General features: G+C 34.7%; 1 protein-coding gene across 6 annotated transcripts in view; it reads right to left on the bottom strand.

Moving 5' to 3' along the window:
• Pif1A (PFTAIRE-interacting factor 1A) overlaps nucleotides 1–15,780 on the bottom strand; it is a 162,880-nt gene that overhangs the window by 46,380 nt on the left and 100,720 nt on the right. For all 6 annotated transcript variants that reach the window (XM_089737226.1, XM_089737221.1, XM_089737222.1 and 3 more), the window contains one exon: nucleotides 6,578–6,634. In XM_089737226.1, the coding sequence (XP_089593352.1) occupies nucleotides 6,578–6,634 (57 nt within the window). The remainder of the gene's footprint in view (nucleotides 1–6,577; nucleotides 6,635–15,780) is intronic.

Genomic DNA, 15,780 nt, shown 5'->3' with positions numbered 1-15,780 from the left:
CATCCAGGGTGACTCCCAGGTACTTGACCTTCCTGGCCCAGGGTATAGGTTGGCCGAAGAGGGTGATCGGGGGTGTGATATTTCTCCTCCTAATGCGGGAGGTAATAAGCGGTGAGTTTCCCCTTTGAAATAACACTGCTGTGCTTTTCGCTGGGTTGATGTCTATGCGCCATTTTCGGAACCACTGTCATTAATACATAGATAACGTACGTGAACAATTTTTAGGTATACATATCTTTGCTTACGTCACAATTCGGATCGTCTTGTCATTTCATCTGAACAGCACTATCTATAAAAAACATCGTGCAAGGTCTCTAAATATCGTACAAGTTTTATTTTTTCTAAATTCAAACCATTAAGAAGAAAAAACCCGAACCCGTGCAAGGTGCAAATTAATCTGTGTTAACGCTCACCTGAGAATTTGCGTACGCATTCTTCGACGTAATAACTTTCACAGGCATGGGAAGCACAAGCCTGTCGAAGAAGATTCTCGAAGAAGATTCGTTTTTTAAGGGGCGATACTTTTTGAGGTGCACCCAATTTTAGTTTACATTTTTTGTTTATTATCTGTATCATGCAAGATCAAGGTGTGTGTTACCGGAGTGTAGCTACCGTTACCCAACTTGTGACGTCGAAGTATGGAAATATGTAAAGACTGCCTTGTTACACCCGTGTGAAATTACAAGACGCCTTTTTTTGGGCTCGGCGCCGAACCTCCGACGGAACTCCTGTGCCTACGCGGCGCGCGAGTGGCCAAATATGTCAAAAGCTGAGGTTGAAGATATTTTTTTTTCAATACATGTGACGTATTCAAAAAATACAACCAGCCGACCAAATGTTTTTCAACCTATACCTAAATTTAGTGTTTATACATATTATAGCTATCACCCACAGCTTTGCCCGCGTGGGTAAGGAACAGTCTTAATAGAGGTTCTCGTGGGAATGAGATCTCTTTTCGGTATTTTTGGGATAAATGGTACCTTATCCTGAACTAAAATTACCACTTTAAAAAAACATATTACAAAATGTTAAACCAACACGTGATACGCACGCTGTCAGGTCTCACTCAACACACTGAACTTAAAAAGTTTTCGATCTCATTCACACTTGTATATAACTGGTCGACACTTAACCTAATACTCCACAAAGAATCATGCCAAACTAGAATATAGTATAGAAAACGCAAAACGATTTTCACTTATGTGTGCGTTTGACCAATCAACGCCATTTTTGTGACAGCTACACGCACACTAATAAAATAGTGATACTACTTATGCTTTAAGGGCCAGTTACACTGAGCGGAAATGCTTAGTGGATAAAAAGATTACATTTTATCTTCATCCGATGTGCTAGTGACAGTTTCAACGGATGACTTAAGTGCATTCGTTTTTACGCTTGTGAGAGAGCTGTAAGAATTATGGCCGACTCTGGATCCGTGCAGGTATGAATAAAACATTATTATTTTGTGAGATTTCGTGTTTTTATTTACAAATATGTACTTTTATAATTTCAATTTGTACGACGTTGTAGTGTTTGAGCTAAGCGAAAATCATATAGCCTTTCTGGTTATGTGCTCCCAACTTTAATAATACCTTTAGTGTCACACTTATATCCCTTGTTAACTTTTTTGCAAAAATCCCGAGTTAAGAATTAGGCAGTTGGCTAATAAAATTAAGGAGAGCGCACAATTTGTAGTTGCTTGGCAATAATTCTGTGCTAAAACCACTGAGAATTCAATTCAGCTAGTTGCTCGGGAATAAATCTGCACCAAGGCAATTCAATTTGTAATAGTTACTTGGGACTAGTTATGTAACAAAAGCGACCGGATATTTAACTTTACGTCTCAATGTGGATATTGGAATTCTCAATGCAGTATCTGTGGGCTTCGGCAACAAATATATTCAAAGTATTCCTTTCAGATAGCTGGACGGTATTAGCTTGTACATTATGTGAAAGACTTACATGTATACCGTGGGTATTTATATATTTGATATTTTTATCTGTACTTGAATTAGGAACTTCTACTTACATAGCACAGGATTGAAAGAACAGGTAAGGCGATATGATGCTTGTAATTGGCGGATTGTAAATAATACGCACAATAAAAAAACTATTCTATTTAAAACTCAGCCGGAATTGGATTCAAGAAGTATAATTGAAGAAAGGGACTTTCTTGGTAATATTGGTTTAGAGATATCAGGTAATGTACTGAAGCCGGGAACCCAGAACTATTATTAGCCAAAAGTATATGGCGTAAAGATTGGAATGAGTCCACGAACAATGTTCAGAAGTAAAAAGACCTGCAGCTTTAAAATATCACATAATTCCTGTCCCAAATTCAGAGTTTCATTGACATCTTGAAAATTTCGACATCGATTTAAGATATGCTTTTCATCAGCATAAATGAGCGTAATGAATATAATTTTGAGAAATAGCTGTGTATTATTTTTGAAAACGGTCATCTTTGAATTTCTCTTTAGTTGTGCCTTGAACTTCTTCTTCTACTTTTTTATGTCCAAATCCAAACGTACAGGCTCTATCCAATCTATTTCTGCCAGTAATCTCCCTCTGGTCCAGTTGATGGATAGAAAAATCACTATTACAACATAACTTTGATATCCCGACGCATTGTTGGTATGTCGTGTAATATCAAACAAGTTCCGGTAATAACTTAACCCTAGCTTATAAGAAGATGCATCTGCTAATACACAACAATGCTTTTTAAGCATAATATAAAATTGCACAAAGGTGAATTTAAATTTCTTATAAGTAAAATACTAGAAAAATCTGATAAAAGTGAAACGGGCCACTTCCCTTTAATCGGTACATCTCTAGTGCCGTTCTTAAAACCGGTATACGAGTACGGTACTGATCCGGTTCCGGGACGCATCTTTGACGCGTGTGCACTTCAAGAACCACATATCTATTTTACGCGGCCTCGTTAATACCTACAAAAAAGTATGCCCGTGTAGGCGGTCATACTTTTTGCCGATGCTTGAATTGTCATAATCCAAGTCTGCCAAGAACTTGATTCCGTTTTGGAAAACAATACGACAGTCAAGAAAAATTAAAGTTAGCGGTTTCCAAAAAGGAGCCCTGAAAACGCAATCAGAATTCAAGTTGCACTTTTATTGCATTTTCTTCGGTTCTCTCAGGAGTTGCAGACACAATTGAAAGTACTTTTAGGGTTTTAATAATCAATACTGACTCTTCGAATGCTTCGAATGATTCTCGAGGTTACACACTAATTTTTTTGTCAGCATTTTCAGACGATCATTAGCAATGCCAAGATGCTGCCTACCGTTGCGGAATCTCTGCGAACTTCGTATGTAGAGGGAAGGACATATTATATCATAGCGTTTGGACAAAACTGTAGTCTGGTCATTCCAGAACCGGTTGGTGCGTCGTAAAAAGATAAGATTAAATTCATTATTTTCTAAAATCAGTCGTTTTTTTTCTATTCCATAGAGAGGTGAGCGAGCTCATGACGTGTCTTGATTGGCTACCGGGGCCCATGGATATCATGAAGTTAACGTCACCATCCATCTCCAGGCGAGGTCTCAATACAAAATAATAGTAGAATAACAACAAATAAGCATTTTAGTTGATGGAAGCTTCATGCGGACGGTTGTACTTGCCACATTGCCTATTTCGGTAAAAAGCACTCGTGCGATTGATTAGATAATTAACTTTGAAATTCGTTAAAGCATTGACATAATCCTTCAAACTGTAATCGCGTGTCCCTCATACGATTATATAACTAGATAAACTTACGTAATTCATAAAACTATTGTAATTTGTTGAAAGGCATCATACATATCATTACTGCATTAGACGAAGCAAAGTCATTGAACTGTGTAATAATTGTTTAAATAATTATTGTCTTCTTTAATTTTTTTTCTTTCAATATTGCTATCGCCTTAATGCGAGACTATTGTTGCCAGTATCGAATTTTTATATTCTTCAATTACGGAACGTAATTAATTGAAGTTGATATATATGAAACAGTAATCAGATAATATATTCACGTTGAAACTTGAGGTCTGTCTCAATTCTATAGTAATGAAAATATTTTTTGGGATCGATTTTTATGACTTTATTCCTTCATCATGGAAGTCATTCCTTCGAATATGAGTTTAAATCGTATTAAACAAATTGGTAAAAGATTTGAATGTCGGCTAACTATGAGCCCCATTAACTATGTTTCATTTTGCCATAATTATACACAAGCACACATACCGAACTGCTACCATTATTACATAATAATTAAAACTGACGAAACATTAAATTAATAAAAAACAATGACATGACTTCGCTCCATACTTTCCCGCCAAAAAGTTATATATTATTATGATTAAAGTCCAATGTCGAACGGTTTTCGAATATCGAACCATTTCAAATTTACTAAAAAAATCTTACAAAACAAAATTCCAAATTTACAAAATGAGACATTTTGCCAACTAACACAAATAAACATTTACAATATTTCAAAGATTTGATGCGATTAAAATACTTGTTTTTTTGTTCAACTGCATAGGGCAGTGTTAGCAATATTGAAATGGTACAGTAGCAATAGCAATGTTTAAGCAACTGCTGATTCAACGGTAACGGCCAATAATACTTTTCTACGTCGTTTTATCACGTAAAATAACATGTTACGTAATGTTTCATTACATACAAACGAACTAAATCATGAACACCATTAATCGTAACATTGCTCGCGACAAATAGATATTATCTATGAAAATTTATGCACCACTCATAACGAATAGACTTTTGTTCGACATGTACCTATATAGCTCGATAAATTTCGTGGCACAGATTACACTGCAACGGTATAGATTACGTAAATTCTTTTTTAATGATCAAATTCAATTCAATATAAAAATTGAATTGAATTGTATCAGAAGTGTTGAATTCTATAGGTTTATTGTACGTGCGGGAAAATTTAATGTACTGTAAGAATTAAATAACATTGGTACGTTGATTTCGACATAGTTATGAAGTTAAGAACTGTCGATTAGATAATATGGAATTCAATTTAAGTAAAGTTAAGTCTAATTCATTACTATCCATTAATTTCGTAAGACGATTTTTTAAATTTAATTAAATTTTTTATAGGCGTTATATTATCCTTTTTTAGGATAGTACACCTACCCACTTCGCGTTCCGCTAAGCTAGCGGAACTCATAATCCCAATTTGTCACTATCACTCGATACGATAATATTAGGCTTTTTAGATTTTTTCGGCTTTGGAATGAACTTCCCTCCACTGTGTTTTCCGAGCGCTATGACATGTCCTTCTTCAAACGAGGCTTGCGGAGAGTACTTAATGGTAGGCAGCGGCTTGGCTTTGCCCTTGGCATTGCCGACGTCCATAAGCGACGGTGACCACTTACCATCAGGTGGGCCGTATGCTCGTCTGCCTACAAAGGCAATTAAAAAAAAAAAAAGATGTTCCACAGAAACCACAAAGTGAATGCCGGCGTCTACCTTGACACAAAATATTGCATCCTCAACTACTATGTACAACGGCTATTCAAACCGAAACACAAGATTACTTCCCATCCTCTCCTGCATCGTTACCATAGCGTGCGTGGTCTTCACTTAAGAATCCTAATCTCTCTTGTTCCGCTCTTTGCCATCTCATCGTTCTAATGCTTCTCTAGCCTCACTTAAAATAAATTTAAGATCTGTGATCCACACCGAGCTGTAGACCAACCTCATATGATTTTTATTGAACGTTAATTATTTCCCTCTTTTATTTTTATTGCTGATTGTTTTTTTTTTTGTATCTATTTATATGCATTTTTTTCTTTTTTTTTTGTATCTTTTTATATGCATTTTTTTGTTTTTTTTTTTGTTTTTTTTGTCTTAGCTTTAATATTAGTTAACGATATTTTATCTTAAGCACAAACGCTCTTAAGCAAGATGGGTTCACACCCAAAAGGGCGAATTCTATAATGTATTATTTTATGTAAACAAGCTCAATGTTTGTGTGTGCAGATTTTATCCAGTTGTGTGAACCTAATAAAAAAAAAACCTGTGAGCTCTACAATTTTATCTACATCTCATTTCGTTTTAAAACATCGATAGTTCAGTTATTTCGTTCTCAAAAATAGTTGTCATTATCGTTGAAGTACGAATCGAAGTAGGTGAATCGAGACGGCGAAACCGGTTGTTAGATGCATTTAAAACTATTCCAATTGAATTCGCTGTAGGCACAGCTGATGGAACCTGTATTCTAGCAGGCAGGTGCATTCAAACCGCAATTCATTTGACAGCTGTCATTTTTTTTTAAATGTCAAAATTAAATATCATCATGGCCGCCGCAGTTATACTACTCGGTGTGTTATTTTTAATCTTTATGATCAAGAAACTAAATCTACGATTATCACAAATAAGTAGCTTATTTATTCACGCGCTAGAAACTTCAAATTGTCTCAAACTCTATTATTGTAACTGATAATCTAAAAACTATACTCTTGCAATGAGTTGATTCAGTTGTGTGTATCACTCCCTCAAATGCTCGTTAGTGAAAAAAAAATATAAACAACAAAAAAAAGTATTTTTTTACCTGATGAACACGCAGTTTCCTGGTGAATTCATTGGCTCCGCACTCCATTCTCTGCGCCTACAACAAAGATATACAATCTTTAATTATGAGCACATTGTAAGGAATTGTTTGAGATTATCCCACCATCTCGTTTTTACTATCGCACCGCCCCCTACCGGAGTAGAGTTCATCCATACTACCTGGAGCCACTGCCTTCATCCACAGTGCGTTTCCAGAGATATTCCAGAGAGATAGATGGAATGAGCTCCACTCCACGGTGTTTCCTAAACGCTATGACTTGTCCTTCTTCAAACGAGGCTTGTGGAGAGTACTCAACGGTAGGCAGCGGCTTGGCTCTGCCCCTGGATTTCGTGAAGTCCATGGGCGACGGTAACTACTCACCGTCAGATGGGATGGGATAGAAAAAAACATTTATTTGATTAGCATTTTTTTAAAGAGTTGGTTCTTAATTTTAAAATAAACAATTTCAGTGGAATATATTGCATTTCGAAGTTTAGTATAGTGGTCATAAATTTGATTTAGTTCAAGAAAAGATCGGTTTACGGGCCAGTGAACGGTACTAGACGAATTCCGCGATCATTGATATCCAAGGTCTGAGTTTATTCTCAATAATCATCGTGTTCCGAGATGATCTATGACGATGAGCAATATCTATAGTCTCTTTTTAGTTAGCATAAATTTGTCAAATTATCAATTTTACTGTTAAGCGTATGAAAGGCAAGTATATCCTGTCTTTCGCATAAGGAGATTCTATCTAAAATTTATTTTTATTCCATTTTAACTGGAATGTGGTTGTTTTTTAGTATCATTTTTCATAATTATTGATCATTACTTAGTCTGGCTTATTGCAATTTACAAAGGTTTTTTCTTTATAGTATTTTAATTCTCAGCGAATTATGAAAGTGGGCACTTTCCTAAAATGTAACCATTTAAATTTTATATACCTTTACCTTTTTTACCTTTGTAAAATAAGAAGATGGTACGTGCCGTGGTTTGGTAAGTTTATATGCAGAGCTACATCGAAAATTCCTTTAATGTTCTTGGTAACACAAAAATACCATATTTATGAAGTACCTACCCTTACAATTACCAGTACCATAACTTTTAGATAAGAAAATACCAAACAGTATATAAACCATAGTATTGTTTGGTCTATAGTTATCGGAATAAGAATCAGGCGGAAATCGTGACTGGGTCGTAACGTAGCTGAGAACGTTCCGAAGTACCAAATTACTAAGTCTCGCTTGGTTTTGAAGTTTTGTCCACGCCGCGAAGCCGTCAGTCGGTCCAGTACAATTGTTTTGTCTTAACCACAACTTTCGCCGTGTCATTAACAATGTCGAAAAAGAGGACAACGACCGTGAGAATTAATGCTTATAAGATTTATTGTGATCAAGATTATTTTTTTTCGGTAGCAATTTTGTTTGGTGCATTTTTGGCTAAACCTAATTGCTCTGATTTTCTTACTAGCTAACTTTCGCGAGTATTAGACATAATTAAAAGTTTTACGGATTTTTCATAACTTCCTTACGACAGCTTGCTTTAGGTCGCCCGTGACAACGTTGTCAGATTTTCTTTACTTTTCTCTAATCACTGATAATACTAGTTATTATGATCCGGCACGAGTTGGTACTACCATTTTGTCTATTTTTGAGGCGATAGGGTCGTGCAGTCCAGTTTGAGGTGAGAAACAATACAATTGAGACTATATACCTATATGGCCACCGGGCCACCGTATCCTTCCTCCCTATATATATTAGAAAAACTCTGCTTTTGCCATGGAGCGGTTTGGTCCGAACTGGTGTATTCAATTTTAATTGTATATGTTTTAGAACAGACTCTAAATGTGTAAGCACATAAAATTACCAAGATTAATAGATTATGCTTGGTTTGTTCTCGTTTTGTGTTTAAATAACATTTTTATTTCATATCAAACTCATACAGATTGCCATGCAATTGTTCTCTCCAATTCGAGCGATGCGCAACTTGCGATTTTCGTGTAGAAGGTATCCTGTATCATTTCGCGTCTCTCTCTAGTGCATTATTATATCTCAGAAATCTGTTATTGCCAATGTTTGCGGACTTGCAACCTATTTTATACCATTTTTTTTAATTAATTACGTACTCAACAAATGTTCACGATTGACTTCCACGGTGAAGGAATAACATCGTGTAATAAAAGTGAAACCCGCAAAATTATAATTTGCGTAATTACTGGTGGTAGGACCTCTTGTGAGTCCGCGCAGGTAGGTACCACCGCCCTGCCTATTTCTGCCGTGAAGCAGTAATGCGTTTCGGTTTGAAGGGTGGGGCAGCCGTTGTAACTATATTGAGATCTTAGAACTGATATCTCAAGGTGGATGGCGCATTTACGGTGTAGATGTCCATGGGCTCCAGTAACCACTTAACACCAGGTGGACTGTGAGCTCGTCCACCCATCAAACCAATACAAAAAAAACCCATGAAATCCATGAAATCGGTGATGATTTAAATACATAGACCTACATGACATCTTTTACACAAAACTCCTACTCTGAGAAAGTATAAATCAACGATATGCTTTCTAATTTTTACGATATATTCTTATGTAAAACGTATTTCATTCGTTTTAGTGCTTATTAACTTTGAAATTGACATCTGAATCAACGAATTGAAGGTTAATAAGACAATCATTTTAAATTTAACACGTTCACAATTAGTAATACCGAAACCTATTTAGTGCTAATGTAAAGAACGAACAATTGATTTCATTATTACAAACAACAATAACAATATAATATTAATTAAGCTAGAAAAGCCGTGATGGGCCTGCCTATTTCTGCCGCGAAGTAATCCTAGGTTCCGTTATGTGCATCTCAATTTCAATGGCTGTTTCAATTCGATTCCAATTCAAAACATTAGGAATCCGACAAGCATTTTTCAGGGAATGTCGCGATATTCGACTTAATAGCGTTTAAATTACGATAAGTAGCTGTAGCCACGATGAGTTTGTTCTAATTACAGTTCTAAAACAAAGCAAAAAAAAAGGCTGTGAATAAAAATATATCATGTTTTTTTCTGTTATATTCATTGTTTTATTTTATTTAATTTACGCATATAAGGAATTCAAACTTATCTAACCACCGAAAAGATAGAAGACAACACCACAATAAGATACTATCATCCGCACGAAGCTGGAACAGATCCTTTTCTATCAGCAAATAGGTAGTGAAAAAAATAAGGTACCAATGCTCAAAAAACAAGTCAAGATCATGTCTATGTGTGTATGCTAGTGATTGTGGTTATGTATGTGCGCGTATCAAAAAAACATCCTTATTTTTATTAAATGAATAAAACTACAATAAGACATAGTCAACAAACGATTATTAATTTTGTAATGAGAACATTTGAGAGCTAATTTTTTACTGGTGGTAGGACCTCTTGTGAGTCCGCACGGGTAGGTACCACCACCACCCCGCCTATTTCTGCCGTGAAGCAGTTAATGCGTTTCGGTTTGAAGGGTGGGGCAGCCGTTGTAACTATACTGAGACCTTAGAACTTATATCTCAAGGTAGGTGGCGGCATTTACGTTGTAGATGTCTATGGACTCCAGTAACCACTTAGCACCAGGTAGTCCACAAATTTAAGTAATAAAAAAAAACTTAACCCAGCGATTGGTGTACCTAATGTAAATTAATGTTTTCGTAAATAAAACGACGTAATAATGAAAAGTGGATTACGTAAGGATGAAAGCTGGCCACACCTCCAGGCGTGGAGTTCGACGAAAGGCGAGGTCGATAGGGAAACTAAAAAATATATCACTAGTTTATTTGTTACATACCAATGAGTGTTGCTTTAAAATACGTGTGATGTTACTTTACACGCGTAAGGAGATATATGTACATACATATATCTAAGCATGTATCGTCGCAGCAATCTTTTTATTTGCACATTTTAAAAATTCGCGCCATATGCAGACGACTTGAAGTCTGTCAAGTGACACCCTTAAATCCTATCGGACCTCTTACAACAAAATTAAGAATCTTCGATGTGGTTGCCATAGTGACGAAGTTGTTAATAAAAAAGAACAATCAATGAATTGTTGAGAACCAGAAAATATTTTACTTCTATTTTATGCAAGAAAGGTGTGATGACGTGCTAAACAAACGTATCTTGTGGAGTACCTAAATCACATCAGGCCGTGGGAGCAGATCGAGGTGAGTGCCACTTGTTTAACTGGCGTGTTTTGAATGTGCTATATTGTAAAATAAAAAATAGTTTAAAAAAACTAACAAAATACGCTTTTATAGAAAATCTAACTAAAAAATAGAAAATAAATTTTAATAAATTTGAATTAAAAATAGTGTAAGAAAAAATAATTTTATTGTAAAAATTGTTGTTGAAAGTTTTAGTTGAATTTAAATTTTTTCAATTATAATTTTTGTTCAATTATTTTTTTTATATTGAATTGTCATCGGTCCTTAATAAGTATACCAAATTTCGAATTAATCCGACGTTTTGAAAGGGGTCAAAATCATGTTCAAAGATTCCGTAACATACTAACATACATACGTCTGAAGCTAATAAAAGCGTATTAAAAACAAAATAGCTTTTTTCCCTTATGTGCTGATCGTACAAAGTAGAACCACTAGTACGGTTTAATGTGATGTTTAATTTTAAAAAAAAGTTGACAATATAATATATTTGATGTTTACATTTATTTAGATTCTTGAGCACTCGTAACAATTTTTTTTTTTTTTTTTTTTTTTTTTTTTTTTTTTTTTTTTTTTTTTTTTTTTTTTTTTTTTTTTTTTTTTTTTTTTTTTTATTGCTTAGATGGATGGACGAGCTCACAGCCCACCTGGTGTTAAGTGGTTACTGGAGCCCATAGACATCTACAACGTAAATGCGCCATCCTCCTCGGTAAAAAACTAAATGTCACAAGACGTAAAATTGAAAGAGAATCGTATAATTGTCGCGTCGCCATATAAAAAAAAAAACAAAAATAATAAATGTGTTACTAATTAGGACTAATTATCACATGAATAGATTTAAAAACATATTAATAACAAAATAAGGTTTTTGCTCATCGTAATCTTTATTCAGATATTACATTTGTTCAAATATAGAACTTAACTTAATTACAACAAATAATAATCTTAAGTAAATCAAATAGGATCTTAAGTTACATCGTGATAAAAAGAGTAATCCTAAAACACACCGAAAATTAGGGTATCCTTCATAACGATCATACCTGTAATAACAGGCTGAATCGAACTTAATTCAAATTAAACATTCATTTACCTTTTTTTCCTAATTTTACCTCATTCGTGTTAGCTGTCGAACGAAAGAATCCCGAAAATAACATATTGCGTGTAATTAAATTACTTCCACACGTACCAATAACATTCGCCATAATATGCTTTTAACAAAATGAAAATTCACAAATTCATTCATCGATTACATCAATCCGCTACGGATATTAAATATTGATGCTTTCATTTAAATTATTATTGATGTCTTCCGCGGTCCGACGTAAGAACTCACACGTACTTTACCGATAACCTTTTATTATAACTAGAGGTCCCGCAGTAGTCGAAATTCGACTATAACTAATTGGAATTGTAAGTTTGTACACTATTATGATTGTATTTTATACTTCTATAATCACAAATTTCGCCAAGACTACACTATAAAAAATATTAACAAAGACAAACAATATTCAATCTATTCTCAATTTGACAACAGACGTCAAGAACAAAAGTTTGACAATAAATAGTATGCATGCGTGTGTGCGTCAAATACATGGTATGTAGTGTGTGTAATGATTTCTTTATTGATTTAATGTATCTTTTATGCATTATTTAAAAAAAAATTAGCATTGTGCACTTCTTCTCTATATTCTTTATAAGTGTAGAAAATTTCATACTCCTCCGTCCGCGCAATTTTCGTAAAAAGGGATACAAAGTTTTTGCTTCACGTATTAATATATGGATACGTCCTTAATATTACAACAAATTGTTTTTAATGAGTGCACCGCAGTGTCCCAAGGGGAAGTCTTCGGCCAGTATTGTGAATTACAGTATTGAGATGCGGTCGCTCACAATCGACCTCATCAGAGAGCTTAAGTTACCTAAAGATAAATGGTGACAGTTATTCTCGAATTTTCCCTCCGAGATCGACTCTGAAAGAACTAAAATAATAGATATTTGTCCCAAAAGTAATCACACATTGCGCAGAAGATTGTCGCTGAAGATACAGCTCCCGTGCATCTGTAGTTGCAGAAAGACTTACCGGTTTGGCGAACCTTGGAGGAGGCCTATTTTTATCAGTCAACGTGTACATTATTCATGAATGAAATAAAAATGTTCAGGATAAAAACAGGGTTATGTGAACAAATAGTACGGAGAAAATAAAGACATGAAGTAATGTGGTATTGATGGAGGAAAGAATTTTCGAAAACTAAGTCGACCTTTGATTTTGAATTGATGTCCATGCGTGACTGACCTCTTAGATCGTTTAGTCCTACTAGAATGGCAACACAAAAACTCTATATTACAGTGATATTAAAAAAAAAACTTTCAAACGACAGCAAAACTTCAATATCATCCATAGTTGTAATTTATATTTGTTAACAACTATGTATTATAGTATACCACAAACCGAATAGAGGTTGAACGCTTCTACTGCTTCAATCGAAAAGTGATTTGAAAGTACAGGAACACATTCCTCTGAGCCCACTTAAGTCGCTTATAATTTTAACATTCGGACTTCGAATCATAATCTTAAATAGAAATGGCGGAAAAGGCAATAAAAATACTTTCAATCAATCACCGCTAGAGAAAAAAACAAAGCGGACATTGAACTCTGCACAGATTAAAGAAATAATTTTTAAATACCGGATATAATATCAATCTATAAATATTGCGGATAATTATTGTAAAAATAAGAGGCTTCTATTTTCGAATCACTATCTAATACTACATTATATTTTAATACAAAATTTTTCATTTCTCTAATGACCTGGTCATTTGTATTTAGATTTTACTTAGTCTTTGCATCATTAATAATATCAAGAAAATTTTATCTGAATGGTTAGATTCGGTTTAGGTAAGATCCGCTCTAGCTCCTCAATACGCAATTCATGGACGCGTGTCATTGCAACGTAATCGTTATTAAAAATACTTCTTACGGTTTAATCTCGATTTTGTATTGTCAAGAATCGCCTAATCGTACGTAACCACAAAAAACTACAACGCATTATTTTACGAATGTAAAAAGACATTCTAAAAAACGTAAAAGTATTTTTCCCCTACTTATTCGCTCGTGGCCCAAGGTTATTCCAGCCTCTCGCAGACGGGTAGGTGAGTGAATGTGCCTAATACTAGCCCTAGCAAGAGCAGTGTTTCACAGAATCAACCACCAGATCGGAGTTAAAATAGTTTCAATTATATCTGCCAATCGCAAAAACCGAAGATAATACATATAATCATTAATCATTAATTTACCAGCATATTATTTCTAAAATTTACACTTATGTATATTTTAAATGATTGAACTCGCAATGGAAAGCCTTTTGAACAGGCTTAAAGTATATATGTGATTGGACGTTCCAGCAAACACATTTAAAAGTCACAACAGTTTTTAGAATCTATAGCATACCTACCCAAATAAAACTTTTACTTATTTTGCAAAACATGCCACTAAATTACATTTCACCGTGATAATTGCGCTTTCGGATAGAATCGCTTGATTTCGCACGGACTCTTGATAGACTGTATGATGTATTGACTAGGTCATGTCATAAATAACGCGTTTGAAATCACTTTGGAAAATCAGTTTGCGATTTCAAATTCGAGGTAACTAGCACTCAGAAAGTCATAGACTATATTTATGTATTTGAAAAACGAACACTGATTTGTTCACTGATATGATTAGTGGCAGTATAATGAATGTTCGCATATCTTGTTACATAATAACTCCTAAGCTTTATATCAAATACGAATCACAAAATATTATATTTAATACTAGCTGTACCCGTCCGCTTCGCTGGGCATTTAAAATTAACATTATTATTTCTCACCCCCACAAAGATTCACTATTAGATTCAGATTCAGATTCATTATTAACGCTCCCGCAACTGGTGTAGGGAGTCCAACACTCATATAAATATTAGCCTATCCATTAAGTACATGTATTTTCTACATGGATACCAAGTTTCTAGTCAATCGGATGCATGGTTCAGTAGTTATAACGGAGCATCCGTAAAAACCACTGTAGATTTATATATTAGTATAGAGTATAGATTTTGTTGTGTCATATTCTAATCTAAATACCCCTACTATTTAAGGAAAAATAAAAATTCGTAACATAATACAATCATTCAATTATCTGTCAAGGTTTATAATCGACCTGTTGAAGTGCACTCCGACCGTAATTGGACGTTGGTGAAAGGCTTATCTTGTCCAATGTCCAACACGTTTAACTGCTAATTTTTAGACAATGAAAAATACGCCAATGTTTTCCGACTGGTAGTAGGACCTCTTGTGAGTCCGCACGGGTAGGTACCACCGCTCCGCCTATTTCTGCCGTGAAGCAGTAATGCGTTTCGGTTTGAAGGGTGGGGCAGCCGTTGTAACTATACTTGAGACCGTAAAACTTATATCTCAAAATGGGTGGCGCATTTACGTTGTAGATGTCTATGGGCTCCAGTAATAACTTAACACCAGGTGGGCTGTGAACTCGTCCACCCCACTAAGCAATAAAAAAAAAAGAACATCTTATTCGCCAGATATGGGTCTAACCGACTTCTGAGCTTCTGACTTTTTCTGAAACTCAAATGACATTTAAATAATATCTTGGTAATTAAATTAATCATTGGCGTAGGTGTATCGTTTCTAAACGTACCATACTTTGAAGGGGATAAAACAAATTTTGATAAGTAAACAAACATATTTTTGTCTGTTACTGATATTTTCCCGATACTATCTTGACGGAGTAGTAAAATACTTCAAGTAATCTCAAGTTGATCCGTCCGGAAACCAGTTTACTATTGTTTTAAGTTAATTGTTTAATGATTAGTAATTTCGATTCTTATGCAAGTTTCTTGTGTAATCAAATCGAACGGTGTCGAATGTGGTTTTCGGGTCAAATTCTAAGTGTATATACTTTTACTGTCATTAAATGACCGAATGATTTCGAATTATAAATTATAAAATATAATA

This window comes from Bombyx mandarina, chromosome 23 (genome assembly GCF_030267445.1).
Source record: "Bombyx mandarina strain Sakado chromosome 23, ASM3026744v2".
Lineage (NCBI taxonomy): Eukaryota > Metazoa > Arthropoda > Insecta > Lepidoptera > Bombycidae > Bombyx > Bombyx mandarina.
This window is presented reverse-complemented; position numbering and strand designations above follow the sequence as displayed.